We start from the raw sequence: 16,970 nt of genomic DNA, 5'->3' as shown, positions 1-16,970 counted from the left end.
TTCTAGGAGTAAAATTATTCATATAGTCATTTTCCAAGAATTTAGCATTTGTACTAACAAAAACTTTGTTATCTTTATAACTATAGAATAAACCTCCAACAGTTCCTTTTGGATACCCAACAAAGAAAACCACTTCTGTTTTAGACTGTAACTTGTCAGACTTTCCTTTTAACACATGTGCTGGACAACCCCAAATATGGAGATGTCTCATACTAGGCTTACACCCATTTCACAACTCCACAGGTGTTTTAGGAACAGACTTCGAAGGTACTAAATTCAGAAGATACATTGCTGTGTTTAAGGCATATCCCCAAAAAGAAATAGGTAGAGTTGAATAACTCATCATTAACCTAACCATATCTAAAAGAGTCCTATTCCTTCTTTCTGCTACACCATTTTGTTGTGGAGTTCCAGGTGCAGTCAATTGTGACACAATCCCATTCTTAGTTAAGTAATCCTTAAAATCCCCAAGAAGGTATTCGCCATCACGATCAGATCGAATGGCCTTTATGCGTTTACCTAATTGATTCTCAACTTCAGCCCTAAACTCTTTGAACTTTTCAAAGGTTTCAGACTTCCATTTCATTAAGTACACATAACCAAATCTTGAGTAATCATCAGTGAAAGTAATGAAATACTCATAGCCACCTCTTGCTTGGATTGACATAGGACCACAAACATCAGAATGCACTAGCTCTAGTAAATCTTGGACTCTTCTACCTTTTGCATTAAAAGGTCGTTTGGTCATTTTACCTTCCAAACAAGATTCACAAACTGGAAATTCATCAAAGTCCATGGGCTCTAAAAGTCCATCTTTGATCAGTCTTTGAATCCTATTTGAATTAATATGACCCAAACGCAAGTGCCAAAGATATGCATCACTAGTAGAAGGAAATTTCCTCTTTAATGATTTTACATGAGAGTTATTATCTAATTCAGAATTATATAATTCATGCTTATCAGACGTTAAAATCTAAAGACCATCCACAATATTGTCAGAACAGATAAACACTTTATCCTTCTTTATTATAACATTGTCTTTTAGGATAACACAATATCCATGTTTACCTAAGTAAGTAGCAGAAATTAAATTCCTACGAACATTAGGTACATACAAACAGTCTTCTAATATTAAAACTCTAGATTCAAAACATAAATTACAAACACCAACAGCTACAACTGGAATCTTGCTCCCATCAGCCAAAGTAAGAAACAACTCCCCTTCTTTAAGCTTTCTGGTCTCCTGGAACCCCTGCAAAGAATTGCAGATATGATTAGTACAACCTGAATCCACATACCAGGAATCCGTGGGATTCTATACCAAACATATTTCAAGAAGGAATGTATTAATCACACCTTTGTTCTTGGCAGCCTTAAATATTGGACAATTTCTCTTCCAATGCCCTTTCTCACTACAATGGAAACACTTTCCTTTGATCTTCTTTCCTTTATCAGCAACCCCTAAGGCAACTTGTTTACCCTCTTGTTTGGTGAAGTCCTTCTTCTTCTTCTTCTTACCCTTACCTTTCGACTTAGGTTGAGAAGTAGAAGCTTCACCAACATTGGCTTCAACATGGGAAGTACCAAGAATGCCTTCTGCCGCTACCAATTCATTCATTAATTCATACAAGGTATAAATCTTTTTATTCATATTATAATTTAGTTTGAATTCCTTGAATGATTCTGGTAGCGACTGGAGTATCATATCCACTTGGGATTCTCCATCTATATCGGCACCTAAAACTTCCAATGTATTCAGATTAGAGATCATTGTAAGACAATGCTCCCTCACTAAAGTACCTTCAGCCATTTTGGTATTATAAATTTGCCTCATGGTCTCTTGCCTTGCAGAACGGCCTTGCTCACCAAACATCTCCTTCAGACTTAGCATGATGTCTAAAGCTAGTTCTATATCCTGCATTTGATGCTATAGAACATTTGAGATAGATGCTAGGATGTAGCACTTGGCCATCTCATTAGATTTCTACCAACGATCAAATCGTTGTTTTTCCTCAGAAGGAGCATCTAATGAAGGAAAGCTAGGACATGGTTTAGTAAAAACATACTTATGCTCTTCAGCAGTAAGAACAATGTCCAAATTTCTTTTCCAGTCAACATAGTTGGATCCAGTCAGTTTGTTTTGATTAAGAATAGTTACAAGTGGGCTAAATGATGCCATGTTCTAAATCTGAAAACAATAAACATGAATATAATCAATAAACTGGACATTATCAATTTAGCATATAAACATATAGAATGGAACCTTAATAAAACCATAATATAATATATGCAACGACAACCCAATCCCATATTCAATATCCCTCAGCATAGAGTGAATATAAAATACTATGATTGATTGAGAACTATTCTCATCATTAATGCTATCATGATAACTCTTATCAAACACTAATAATATGCCGTTATACATTTGGCCTCTAAATAATTATAGTAAGAACTCAGCATAGAGGATACTATAATATTTAGTCTAGTGTATACCATTGTCTAGAATCATGTGTAGCCACATTTCATCCCCTTAACAGGCTTATTTTGTAGTACCATGATTCAAAACACCCTTCGCATGGAATGCAAAGTTCGATGCTAAGACAAGGTGTTTGAACAAGCTACTATAAACCAAGAAATTCAATCTTGTAGGACCATGAAATAAATACTCTCCACATGGAATGCTAAGCTCAAGGCAAAGACAAAGTATTTATTCCATACTACTATGAACCAACAATGGAGGCCGTGAGACCTAACCCTTGTATCTTTCTCCCACTAGATGTTTTAAAAGAAAGGTTTTTAGTTTTAAAACATGCATAATTTAATTACACATTGTCTTGCCCTTTTACACGAGAAAACACTTAGAAAAAATTCTAATTTTCTTTCTTTCGATCGATCGAAAGTGCCCCTCGATCGATCGAAAAAATTAAAAAATTCGAACTTGATCCTCTGACTCTTTCGATTGATACTCGATTGCCTCTCGATCGATCGAAAAATAAATTCGATCGATCGACTAACAATCGAAAATCAATCGTTCTAAAAGGTCTGATCACTGTCTCATTCGATCGATCGAAAGTGATTTTTGATCGATCGAAAATCGCGAAACTCAAATTTCTAGAATTTTCCCTAAGACAGTTTTCTTCGTTTTTCATGAACAAACAACTTTCAAACGAACATGATGGACAGAGAATGATGTCAAAACTGAAAATCATTGATGTTAAAGTCTTAAAGATCAATTTAGCATACTTAAATTCAAATTTAAACAACATCATAACATCAATTTCAGTTTTCATCAAATCATAGTTTCAAGAACATGCAGAAAATTAAGAAACATAATCTTCTAACAATATGAAACTATCATCTCTAATTCTAAAACTCACAAAACATGTTAAACAATACGAAATTGAAGACCGCGCTCTGATACCATTTGATGGAAATAAAGATAAATGCAGCGGAAATTAAGTTTTAAACGGATCTACTTCATTCGATATTGATAACACGTAATAAGTAAATTTCAGAATTTTGAGAACAAGAGATCGTACCTTGAAGCGGTGAATTTCAAAAACAAAGATTGAAGTACACGGAAATACTTTTAATCTTCACTCCAATTCCACTAACACCCAAGATGTGTGGTCTCTCAATTGGTAACAAAAGGGATGACTAGTGAGTGACAAAAACTCACATGCACACCATTTCAATGTTCTTTTTCACCCCCTGAAAAATCTGAACGTTTTTCCCTTTGTATCTAACCAATTCATCTAATTGGGCTGGCCTTTTGGGCATTACCAATTGGGCTTAAGTGTGTGGCTTGAAGTGGGACCAAAAGGGACCAATAAGACACTAGCTCCAATGGGCCTTGGGCTTTTCTGTCAACTCTTGACAAGTCCAAAGTTACCATTAACTATATTTAATACCATTATATAAATATAGTTGCACTCTAGGTCTTATCTATAATTATATCTCATGACTTTATTATACATGCAACCCCTTCATAAAATATTCGTAGTAATACAAAGTCATTAATGTAGACTGCCACTTTGTAAATTACTACATCTTAATCCTTGAGTACTCGATTTAATCATTTAATGTTATTCATTATATATTTATGAAATCCAATTCCATAAATATATACTTTAGTCTTCCTAAAGTGGTTAGGCCTAACTCTCTGAATAACAAACTCATTAAACTTATCTCAAGGGAATACTTTATATCTCCGTTAAGAGACCATGAATTCCATCTTGAGAATATATGTTCCATCAACACTAAATGTGGCTGCCCAACATACTGAGGTTTTGACCATAACTTTAGATCTCACTCCTAATATATCAAAGCAACCTACACCTCATGATCAGGTCCATTATTCTCTCAGGATTAAGAGTTCATACAAATACAAGTCGTGAGATTTATTATTCCTTTGACAGTCTTTAGGAGAATAATAAATCTCACAGCGGTCCAGTTCAATATGTCTTAACTCTTAAAACATATTAACACATCAACCAGAAGTCACCACTTCTATGATCAAGACAAATCATCATGATTGTTATGTTATAGTCTTCGCAGATGAAATGCCCAATTCATCACCGACTACGAACTATAATTCTGAGTTTACAAAGAACTTGTGATTTATATCTTCTGTGACTTTTCACATAAATCACATACTATGCATCTCATGGACTATTTGATAATGTCCGAATATTCATGTTGCCATTATTTCAGATAATAATAAAACAAATTCATTAAACACAAAATTAAGTCATATATAATGTCATACACAATGTCAAACTTAATATCATACATAGCATCATACAATAGGATTTAAGGGCACTAATCCTAACAAGCTTATAGGCCTAAGCTAAGCTGAAGTTAAACGTTACTACACACACTAACATATAAAGTACTCCTTTTGAGAATTTGATAGTTACAACAAAGTGAAATTTGAACAAAGAAGAGTTTGAGCTCTAAATAATATAAATATGCTAAAAAATGTTAACTAGTTGATGACGTCGGAAATCATCAGTAAACCGCACAGTCTCACATGCTCAAGATAACACTTGCACAACACCGAACAAGAAGAGCTTAAGAGAGTATCGGTGTGATACCGGCTAAAGACCCTCTGAAGGTTAAGTCAAAAAGAATTTCTACAACTCTAGAGTGCTAGAGTTGGGGTGAATTATGCGTACCTTATTTTTTGAAGGTTTGGGGTTTTTATAGTAGAGTAGAACCAACTTCAATTTCTTGGGCCAGAAGATATTTTCTTATGGAGAAGATCTTCACAAGTGTACATATTTTGTGGGATTTTTCCCATATAGGGGTTTCTTGACTAGGTTCAATCGTAGAGTGCAAGACATTTCCATTTAGGATCCCTTGGAGTTCACTTAAGCCATGTGGGTGCCACGTGACTTTGACATCCGTTGCCCTTATTTCCATATATCAAGGACCCGTCCGCATAGGACTACCCGTCATGTATTTTCTTCGTTCAGAGCCTCGGTCCGTTGCCTTACATGACTCATAAATTTAGCACCGTTAGTCTTCTTTGGATGTATCCATCATACCATGATTTTATCCCCTTTAGCTGCCCCCTCACTCCATGGGTTCGTCACATAATATTAGGATGGATTCATGGGGTGACAGTCTAACTTTATCTTTGGGAGATGCATTCTGATTGACAGGCTAGCTTAGGGTCATAAATGTCATAGGGGCACGTGGCATGTTTTTAGTGGTTAGTCACTTGAACCGAAGCATCCCTTTGTCTCCCATGCCGTTATCTCTATATATATGCACTTCCTTCCTTCTCATTTTTACTTTTCACAACAAATCCTCAATCAGAGCGCACCCGTCTACCTTATTGACTCTACTTTCTGTCTACTCATTTGCTTTCTCCAACCGGTGAGTATTTTTACCTTATGTTGACTTTCTTTGCTACTTATTTAAATTTTTGCACACCCATCGTCTATGTAGACTGTTAGAGTCTTAGGGTTTGTTTGTCACTTGTAGGTGATAGATGTCTAGTGCATTGAGTGAGCAATCGTGTGCCTGTGAGATAGCAGGCTATGATGAGGTGCTTCCATTAGGTCTCACGACCTCGGCACCTCATGTACTGAAAGGGAACCGTTTACCACTTCTCCTTCCATAAGAGATGAGGACGCGGATGTGAAAGGGTCAGAGGGAGATTCAAATGATGACGCTGTAGATTATGGTGAACCCCCAATTCAGTCCATTGTAGGCCCCGATGGACTTAGGAAGTTCATTATGCTATCATTGTGGGCAATAAATGATTTCAATTCCTCCATCAAACAAACACACTTCAACACGCTTAGGGATAAGTACCAAATCCACGTCAACATTCCAATGCGTCTACCTCTGAAGCATGAAAAATGTTACTACAAGGGTGTAAAAGATGTCGGGGTGTATGAGCAGCACCTGAATGCCTGGAGCGTTTTTTTGGGTGCGGAGAACCTGTACGGGGTTATGTCTAATGGGGCACGTAGGATGATGATGGAAGAATTCTTCCAATGCTACCATCCGACTGAGATTACTCAATCAAAAGGCATGTACAGTTTTGTGCTGAGGAGTCCGTTGCTCAGGTTGGTGTGTGATACCCTGGACTCCAATAGAACCTAGAAGAGTCATTATTTCTTCATCTAAGGGGACAAATGGATGTGTCACCCAGGTGATGATAAGCACATGCCAGTAGACAAAACCTAGGGTATCATGCCCTCGTCTAGTATGTGTCCGTCTATATTAAGCTTTTATTTTGTTGTGTTTATTTGATATTCTAACCGTCTCTTTTTGCAGCTAGGACCCATCCTTAAGTTAGCCTTGAGGAGTGGAGTTTTTTGGAGAGGATCTTCACGACCACAAAGTTGTCAGAGAGGTTATGCTCGAAGCTAGTAACCTTAGATACCTTACATTGGTATTACGACAGTCTAGAACCAACTGAGGCCACCTGTTGCTATGACAAATGAATACGCATACGTGAGTCCGTCTCCTCATAGTTGCTCTCTTTTTTTCTTTGTAAATTACTCAACTCTTTTCGCTCGTTCGTCTTTATGCAGAAATGGAGGAAAGTAAGATGAGGGCTTATATTAAGCAGTAGGCAGCTGCTAGGAAAAAGCAAGAGGGGAGCCTACCACCTAAAACGATTGGTCAAGCTAATCCGTCCACAAAAAGAAAACCGTCCGAAAAGAGGGACCATCCACCTAAGAGACCTAAGGTGATGACGGGACCAACTGTTGGTGAGACCCCCGACGCTAGCAAATTGCCCCCTAAGCCAGGCAAGGGGAAGGGTTGATGACGGGTGAGGTACCTGTCACCAAGAAACCCCTCGTCCTCCTTCGTGAGGACTCCCAATACGCACTTAAACAAATTTCTTCAATCATCAAGGATGAAAACTATGAGGACCTTAGTAACCATGCCATAAAGGCTATGAGGGAGATGGGTCTCTTCAATCTCACTCAGGTATGCATCTGTCCATTTTGTTTTATTCTTTATACTAACATGTTTTTTATTTTTGTAGGGGGTGGTAATGTTGAAGGGTCTAATGGATCAATGTACATCCTATGAGACGGTGATAAGCCGTCAAAGGGAGAAGGTCAATAGATCAATAAGCTGGACTATACCAGGAAGTTGTTGGAGGAGTCGGAGGCAAGTATTGAGGCATTGAAAAAGATACTCAAGGACAAGGAAGGAAAGATCACGGATGCAAAAAATCAACTCTGTTAGGCTAAGGAGGATGCGGTTCGGGAGTATCGTGACTCTAACACCCTTTTGAAGGAGCTTGGTGGCTACTTCACTGACGGTTTTAATGATTGTCTCCATCAGGTTAAAGCATCATTCCTTTACTTGGACCTTTCACATGTCTCCATCGATGCCCAAGCTCAAACTCCAGCCCAACTTGACTACTCTGAAGGAACCAACGAGCTCTTTGCTCATGACACCAATCTCGACCTTTAGGGTGACAAAGATGTCGGTCAAGTTGAGCAAGAGAAATCCGTTAAGGTCATCGCCCGTCATCTTGAGATGGATCGGGCTGTGGAGGAAAGGAATGAAGAGACCCCTGCTACTTAGTTGTAGTTTTTCCTTTGTAATTTTTACTTTTGCTTACTTGCAAGAAATGTATTTCTTTCGTTGACTCCTAATGTAAAACATTGGCCTTTTGTGGCCTTTCTATTTATTATCTTTTTTATCCATCGCTTATGTTTGTTTATTCTAATATTTCTGTGTGGACTTGTGATTTCAAATCAATCCAGAGGGCGGATCCATCCATCTTATGGACATGTTAATTTTAAATTACCTTCAAGGATGAACCTGTGCTTTAATGGACTTGTGATTTTATTTCAACGCGTGGTTAAACCCGTCCACTTTATGGAATTTGACATTTTAGTTCAACGCGTGGTTGAAACCATCCACTTTATGGACTTTGAGATTTTAGTTCAACGCGTGGTTGAACCCGTCCAATTTATGGGCTTTGAGATTTTAGTTCAACGCATGGTATAACCCGTCCACTTTATGGACTTTGAGATTTTAAGTTCAACACGTTGTTAAACCTGTCCACTTTTATAGACTTCATACATTTTAAATCACCCTTTTGGATGAATCCGTCTTCTTATGGACATATTTAGCTCATCTTTGATGAACCCGTCTTCTTATGGACATATTTACCTCATCTTTGATGAACCCATCCTTTTATGGTCAAATTTGTAGCTCACTTTTTGGTGAACCCGTACTCTTATGGACAAATTTGTAGCTCACTCTTTGGGGAACCCATCCTCTTATGGACAAATTTGTAGCTCACTCTTTGGTGAACCCGGTCTCTTATGGAGTTGATATAATTTTGATCACCCCTTAGGATGAATCTGTCCATAGTATATACATGGTATTTCTAAATAACTCCTCTTATTATGTGATAAACATGCGTAGAAATTGTTCTCAAAAAAGGAAAAATAGGAAACTTCCGTTCGAGCTTAAAAATACTATGAATGATAAAAATTAACTAAAAGGAAGTAAACTGGAAATGAGAAGTGTTGTTTTTTGCATCACTGTCTACTGGTAGTACTTCTTCAGGTGCTTTGTGTTCCATGGGTGATGCAACTTTTGCCCATCCAATGTCTCCAAGTGGTATGTTCTCTTCCTATGCCATGATGCAATTCAGTACGACCCTTTCCAATTAGGTCCTAGCTTTCCCTGGGAGGCGTCCTTATAGCTTATGTTACCTTTCTCAAGATAAGATCGCCAACTTGGAAGTCCCTATGTCTGACTTTGGAGTTGTAGTGCTTGGCCATGAGGCTCTAGTACCGCACTAACCTTTGCTCAGCCATTGTTCTGACTTCGTCCACCAGATCAAGCTGTAAGCGCATAGCTTCGTCATTCTTGCCCTCGTCATAGTTCCTTACTCTGTAGCTTGTAAGTCCTACTTCAGTTGGGATGACCGCCTCACTTCCGTATACTAGTCGAAACAGTGTCTCCCCTGTATGTATTCTTGCTGTCATCCTGTATGCCCATAAAACACTTGGTAGTTTGTTCAACCATATACCCTTTGCCCCTTCAAGCCAAGTCTTGATGATTTTGAGCAAGGATTAGTTCGCGACCTCAACTTGTCCATTGGCTTAAGGGTGGGCTTGTGATGAGTAGTGGTTCTTGATTCCTAGCTACGAGTCAAAGTCTTTCAATGTGTTATTGTCGAACTGCTTTTCATTGTCTGAGACAAGTACTCTAGGTATACCGTACCTGTAAATGATGTTCTTCCATACGAAGCTTTGAACATTCTTCTCTGTAATGGTGGCCAGGGCTTTAATTTCTACCCATTTGGTGAAGTAGTCAATACCGACTACTAGGAACTTCAAATGTCTAACCGCTATTGGGAAGGGGCTCATGATATCCAACCCCCATTGAGCGAAGGGCCATGGGGCCATTATTGGGGTGAGCTCCTTTGTTGGTTGCCTTATGAGGTTGCTAAATCTCTAACACTTGTTGCATGTTTTAACATATGCATGGGCATCCTTCTGCATAGTTGGCCAATAGTATCCCGCCCGGATGAGTTTGTGCACCAACGATCATGACCCAGAATGGTTCCCACAGACTCCTTCGTGAACTTCTCTCATTACGTAGTCTACTTTTTCGGTGATCAGACACCTCAAGTATGGTCAGGAGAACCCCCTTTTTGTATAGAATGCCTTTAATGAGAACAAAGCGCGCTACTTGAACCTTCAGCTTCCTTGCAGCTTCCTTGCCCTCTAGCAATACGCCGTCCTTCAGGTAAAAGGTTATTGGTGTCGTCTAGTAGTTCTCAGAACTTATTTCCTGCACACTGATGCCGTCTATCAATGGTGAAATTTGAACGAAGGATAGTACCTGGCTAAGGATGAGCATGTGTTCCGCTGAGGCGACTTTAGCAAGGCTATCAGCGTGCTCGTTCTTCTCCTTTGGTATTTGAAAAAACTTTAGTCAGAGGTTGTTGAATTGATCCTTCACTTGCTCAAGGTACTTCTTCATCCGTTTATTCTTGCACTAATAGTTGCCATTTACCTAGTTGGTTACTACTTGGGAATCGCAGTATACGACCATATTTGTAGCTCCTGTTGCCTTGGCGAGATTTAGCCTTGCTATCAACGCTTCGTACTCTACCTCGTTATTTGTTGTAGGGAAATCAAGACGGTTCATGCATTCGAATTTGTCCCCTTCTAGGCTGTAGAGTACCACATTAACTCCACCTGCTTGCCTATTGGATGATTCGTCCGTGTGGATGCTCCATTGGGGCGTTTCTTTTGCCCCCTGGCCTTCCGCAAGGATGAATTCTACAATGAAGTCAGCAATAACTTGTCCCTTTATAGCCATTTGTGATTGGTACTGTATGTTGAATTTGCTCAACTCAATCAGCCATAGCGCCATTCGTCCAGGAGTTTCAAGGTTGCTCATTGCCCTTCGAAGGGGTTTGTCTGATAGGACAATCACAGTATATGCCTGGAAATATGGCTCAAGCTTTCGGGCCGCTGTTACTAACGCAAAGGTGAGCTTTTCCATCGAAGGGTATCTCTCTTCCGCTTCTCGAAATGCTTTAACTTGTGAAATACACTTGTTTCTGCACCTCGTTCTCTTTTCTAACTAAAGTTGCACTGACAGCGGCGTGAGAGACGGCTAGGTATAGGAATAGTATTTCGCCTGACTTTGATGGTCTTAGTAATGGTGGGGAAGAAAAATATGTTTTCAGGTCTTCGAAAGCTTGCTGACACTTGGTTGTGCATTCAAATGATTTCTTCAATGTACGGAAGAAAGGTAAGCACTTATCTGTTGCTCTTGATACAAACCTGTTTAAGGCAGTTATCTTATCGTTCAGGCTCTACACCTCCTTTACAGTCTTTGGCGGGGCTTACTCCATTATGGCTTGAATTTTATCCGGGTTGACCTCAATACCCCTTTGGGATACCATGAATCCTAGGAATTTTCTTGTCATTACCCCAAACGCACACTTGCTTGGGTTCAGTTTCATGTTATAAGATCAAAGGGTGTCAAAAATCTCTTGGAGGTCGTCCAAGTGGTTGTCCTTCCGTATACTTTTGACCAACATGTAATCTACGTAAACTTCCACATTCCCCCCAATCTAGTGTGCGAACATTTTGTTCATCAGCTTTGATACGTAACACTTGCGTTCTTGAGCCTGAATGGCATTACTTTGTAACAGAAGAGGCCCTGGCTAGTGATGAATGAAGTCTTCTCTTGGTTTGGCTCGTCTAGCTTGATCTAGTTGTATCCAGAGAACACATCCATGAAACTTAGCAGCTGGTGTCTTGTTGTTGAGTCTAGCAAGATGTCAATCCTTGGGAGAGGATAGCTATCCTTGGGGCAGGCCTTGTTTAAGTCTGTGAAGTCCACACACATCCTCCATTTTTCATTGACTTTCTTGACCATCACCATATTGGCTAGCTAGTCAGGGTAGTTCACTTTTTGTATGAAGTCTACTTCCTATAATTTGCAAACCTCTTTCGCTATGGCCTTGTTGCACTCCTGCGTGAACACACATTTTTTCCTAGCGTATGGGGGGAGAATTGGGCGATACATTTAGCCTATGGACAATAACGGATGGATCAATCCCAGGCATGTCCTCATGGCTCTAGGCGAACATGTCCTAGTTTTCCCTTAGAAATGTTGTCAGTGCTTGCCTGACTAGCGGGCTAGCTAGAGTGCCAATTCTAGTAATCTATTCAGGCTTTGAGTCGTCAAGGAGAACTTCCTCCAATCCTTCCACTAGTTCTACCACCTTTTGCTATTCTTCTATACATATTATTTGCAAATGAGCGTCCATTTCGAGCATTGCACTATAACATTTTCGCACTGCTACTTAATCCCTTTGTACCTCACCTACTCCGTACTCTATTGGGAATTTGATCATCAAATGGTAAGTCGAGGTTACGGCCTTCTACAAATTCAAAGTAGGACGTCCCAATATGGCATTGTAGGTGGATGAACAGTCTACAACCAAGAATGTGACATCCTTGGTGATCTATTGTGGGTAATCTCCAACTGTTACATACAAAATGGTTGCTTCTAGGGGGTGTACCCTTGTTCCTTCGAACCTAACAAGTGGTGCGTCACCAGGTACTAGCCGGATACCATGTTTCCTATTATGATCATCCTTATGTCCCCTAGTGGAGGTCTAGGGTGCTCATTTTCTCTCCGGGTAGGTGGCTTCTGGGGCTGATACGTCCTTTCCTTACTGATGAACCTTTGCAACTTCCCTTGCCTAATAAGTGCTTCTATTTGTTGCTTTAAGTCATAATAGTCAGACGTGTCATAGCTATGGTCATGGTGGAAATGACAGTACTTTTCTCTGGACCTCTTATTAGGGTCTCCCTTCAGCTTGCCTGGGAACGTCAGGGCTCTCTCATTCTTGATCTACATCAGGACTCAATCAATTAGGGTGTTTAGTGGGGCGAAGCTTGCATACTTTCCGGTGGGAGGTTTAGAGCGCCTATCTTCCCTTGTATCTCTTGTCCTCGCTATATTTCGCTCCTTATCCTGTCATGGTTCCTCTTATCTTTCTCTCTTCTTGGGCTTTTTTTCGTGAGCCATCAGTGCATCTTTCGCGTTCATGTACTTGGTATCCTTGTAGAGCACATTCGACATAGTCTTTGAGTCGTTTTTGTATAAAGAAAATAGAAACTTACCCTTCCATAGCCCATTCACAAATGCAACTACAAGTATCTTATTGTCAGATTCATCAAATGAGAGCGCTTCCTTGTTAAAGTGAGTTATGTATCTCATCTTCCCGTTGCTTGATGCTCATCAGACACACAATGGACTCCTTATACCTATGCCACCCTATAAAATATGAGGCAAACTAGGCGCTCAACTCCTTAAAGTTACCAATGGAAGTTGGCGCAACCTGTTGAACCAAACCCTTGTGAGGCCCTTCAACATAATAGGGAAGGCCCTGCACATAATCTTGTTTACCACTTTTTGTAGGTGCATCAGGGTCTTGAATGACTCAAGGTGATCTAAGGGGTCCTTAGATCCGTCGTAACTTTCCACCTGCGACATATGGAACTTTGGTGGAAGGGGGAACGATGTGACGAATACGGTGAATAGTGAGTCAGTTTGATGGACCAAGTCATCAAGGTAGCTAGACACCCGTCCTCTGAGGGCGTTCATCATGAAGTCCATCCGTTCCTTCATCATTTACATCTCCATGACTATGTGAGGCAGAGCCATATTTGCGGCAGATGGACGGGTTGTATCCTGTCGCTCTAGTCTGCTTGGTGTAGTGTTGCCTTCCGGTCCCTCTTAGTTCCTTCTCTTAGCGCTGGTATTTCCTGGTCCTCCTCCTGGGTGTTAAGCGCTGTGTTCTTTTGGCGTAGCTGCTCCTCTAGGTCATGATTCTACTTGGTGAGGCATTCCACTGCTACTGCAAAGGTTTGAACCTGTCTCTCGAGTGTGACAGTGTGTGGTTCGTCTCATTGAACATTGTTGGAGGTCGCCATTAAGTAAGTATCATGCAACTTTTTGTCTGGGAAGCGATGGTATGGCTTACAAGTTGTACTTGTTCTTTCCCACAGATGACGCCAACAGATGATGTTAGAAATCGTCAGTAAATCGCACAGTTCTTACGTGCTCAAGACAACATCTGCACGACATCAAACAAGAAGACCTTAGGAGAGTACCGGTGTGGTACTAGCCAAAGACCTTTCGAATGTTAAGTCAGAAAGAATTTCTACAACTCTAGAGTGCTAGAGTTGGAGTGAATTATGTGTACCTTTTTTTTTAAGAGTTTGGGGTTTTTATAGTAGAGTAGAACTAACTTCAATTTCTTAGGCCAGAAGATATTTCCTTATGGAGAAGATCTTCATAGATGTACATATTTTGTGGGATTCTTCCCATATAGGGGTCTCTTGACTAGGGTCAATCGTAGAGTGCAAGACATTTCCATTTAGGATCCCTTGGAGTTCACTTAAACCATGTGGGTGCCACGTGGCTTTGACATCCGTCACCCTTATTTCCATATATTAGGGATCCGTCCGCATAGGACTACCCGTCATGTATTTTCTCCGTTTAGAGCCTCAGTCTGTTGTCTTACACAACTCATAAATTTAGCACCGTCAATCTTCTTTGGATGTATCTGTCATACCATGATTTTATCCCCTTCACTAGTTATATTACGAAACTCTTAGTAACTCAACACTCAAAAGTACTCTTTAACAGTGATTCAAAGCCAATAAAAGAAAAGAGGTCGATGGTCCAAAAAGGGAAAAAAAAATTTTAAAAGTCTTAGGAGTGATTATTGATTGATGCTCCAAACCTCTGAAAATATGGCATCTGCCACGTATATGTAGTATTAAAAGCTGGAACATGTCCTGTTTATCAGCACACTTCAAAGAAAGAACAATACCATTCTGGAAGGTGGAAGCTAGTGCTGAGACGAGAGCGATAGATAATATAAACAAATGAAAAGCAGGTATCATAACTCTTATCTTTTAAGCAATAATATAATGAGTACTCTCTCATTGATGTTCGAAGCATTGTTTTAAAGCCATAGATTGGGAGAACCTTGTCTTCGAAATGAAAATGGCCTTTTTAACTTCACTATTTGCCTTTTGAACATGTTTTTTTTTTTTTTTCACAAAACCTTCACTAGGTGTACAACAGAATTTATTCTGCAATAAACACGACATCTCTATAGAATAGAAACCATAATAGTGCCTTTAAGGGGCTCTAAGGCTTTCAATCCATGGCATTAAGATCTTGCATCATTATATATACGTATTCTTCTAATCTTCTCTACCAATTAAACATCGGTCTAGCTAGTTGCGACAAAGAGTCATAATTAGAGGTGGGATGTCAAAAACAAAGATCCTTCTTCTTAGGTAATCTTAATGAAAAAAATTACTAGCTTTTGATTATCTATATATATTTACTTTAACTAATCCCTGAATCAAAGTTTAACTAATCTATATACCATAGCTCCTTTCTTTGTCCCCATCTAGTCATGGTTTTATTTTCATTTGCTGATGGAACAGTTCTGTTCTTTCTTTCTTTTTTAGCTTCATTATTTGCCAATGGGAATTATTGCATTTGCATTTGTGTATATCATAGTGATTTCTCGCTAACCATCTTTGACATATATGAAAACCCTAATGCTGTTTTGAGGCCATGCTAGTTCATGTAGGGAAGCTAAGGGAGTAGAGCGCCATTTCAGCAAGCTTGCAGGAGCACATAGACCTGAAAAATCAAGACAAGCAGTGAGTAGTGGTGGCAAGATTGATGATTCATCATGCTGGATTCCACATCCACGTACAGGGATATACTTCCCACAAGGCCATGATTGGGTTATGGATGATGTGAGGAAAGGTGCGGCTTCTTTCAATCAGAGCTATTGGATGAGGGATGTTGATGGTGTTGAAAAGCCAGATGCTAGTATTCCACCCTATCAATATTACACAAATTCTTAATATAAATATTTGTTTCCATTTAATAACAATATATAAGATGAGAACCAAGGAAGGCTTGCTTGGTGAGTAGTAGTGAACCTACTTTAAATGTTTGAAATAGTCTACAATTTATAAGATGAGAACCAAGAAGGCTTGCTTGGTGAATAATAATGAACTTAATCTAAATGTTTGAAATAGTCCATGATCTATCAATAACCTTGTACCCTATCCACAATATTTAAATTTATCGTACTAGCTCGATAATAATTATTTTATGTCATTAGCAAAGCAAGTAATGAATTTTTTTTCCTCTTTTTTTGTTGTAGACAAAATTCAGACTCAAAGTACTTTATTTGATGACAAAAAATCTTATTGATTAAATTAATTGGAGGTTTTGGGTATGCATGACTAATTGACCAAGTTACCTTTCTCAAAGGGTTGGATTCAAGTTACAATTTGTGTAACTTTAAATAATATTACATCATTCATTATGTTTTAATTGGATGCGAATTTTGACAAATTTACCATCAGATTATATATTCTATATGTTTTTAACATGTATATTAATTTTTATGCCAATCGAATGTTATTTACAATTTGATCCATAGACTTATCTTTTATGCATTATTTTGAATTACAAAAACTTGAATTTAAACAATTAATTGATGACATGTCTATTGGTTTTTTATTACCTTGAAATTTTGTAAGGATTGAGAATATATTAAGATAATGTAATCTAATGATGAATTTGTCAAAATTCAAATCTAATTAAAAAATATTAAATGGTATAACATTGTTTAGAATTATATTAAGTGTAACTTGAACTAAACTCATATAAATATATAAACACCACTGTCGATAGCAAAGATGGGTATTTGCCAATGAAACCTTTAGATTTATAAACACCACTAAGAAATATTAATTGAATCAATAATTAGTAACTTGTTTAGAAAATAACCAATCAATACAACACATAGTGGAATATTTTTCTTTTCCTTCTTTGTGCATATTCATTGAGTATTCCAAATAAACTAATTAAGCACAATAATTAAT

General features: G+C 38.8%; 1 protein-coding gene and 1 long non-coding RNA gene across 2 annotated transcripts; one reads left to right on the top strand and one right to left on the bottom strand.

Moving 5' to 3' along the window:
- Positions 1 to 9,042: 9,042 nt before the first annotated feature.
- LOC111996333 (uncharacterized) lies at positions 9,043 to 9,911 on the bottom strand. The gene is made up of 3 exons (XM_024028294.1): positions 9,652 to 9,911; positions 9,304 to 9,489; positions 9,043 to 9,130 (listed from the first exon to the last, which is right to left on the bottom strand). The coding sequence occupies exons 1-3, from the start codon at positions 9,909 to 9,911 to the stop codon at positions 9,043 to 9,045; spliced, it is 534 nt and encodes a 177-aa protein (XP_023884062.1).
- A 5,314-nt stretch (positions 9,912 to 15,225) lies between these two features.
- On the top strand, positions 15,226 to 16,184 carry LOC136062389 (uncharacterized). Its single transcript, XR_010624149.1, has 2 exons — positions 15,226 to 15,353; positions 15,647 to 16,184. It is a non-coding gene; the product is annotated as an uncharacterized LOC136062389 (long non-coding RNA).
- The last annotated feature ends 786 nt before the right edge of the window (positions 16,185 to 16,970 follow it).

The sequence above is a fragment of the Quercus suber genome, unplaced genomic scaffold (genome assembly GCF_002906115.3).
Source record: "Quercus suber isolate HL8 unplaced genomic scaffold, Cork oak 2.0 scaffold_409, whole genome shotgun sequence".
NCBI classification, from domain to species: Eukaryota; Viridiplantae; Streptophyta; class Magnoliopsida; order Fagales; family Fagaceae; genus Quercus; species Quercus suber.
This window is presented reverse-complemented; position numbering and strand designations above follow the sequence as displayed.

Bases quoted from the DNA above. Each gene is read 5' to 3' on its own strand.
- LOC111996333 (XM_024028294.1), bottom strand. From the start codon at position 9,911: ATGGCCCCATGGCCCTTCGCTCAATGGGGGTTGGATATCATGAGCCCC. The intron at 9,490-9,651 runs GTAGCTAGGAAT...ATGGGCATACAG, and splicing joins ACATTGAAAGACTTTGACTC to GATGACAGCAAGAATACATA. The intron at 9,131-9,303 runs GTTAGTGCGGTA...ATCATGGCATAG, and splicing joins AGAACAATGGCTGAGCAAAG to GAAGAGAACATACCACTTGG.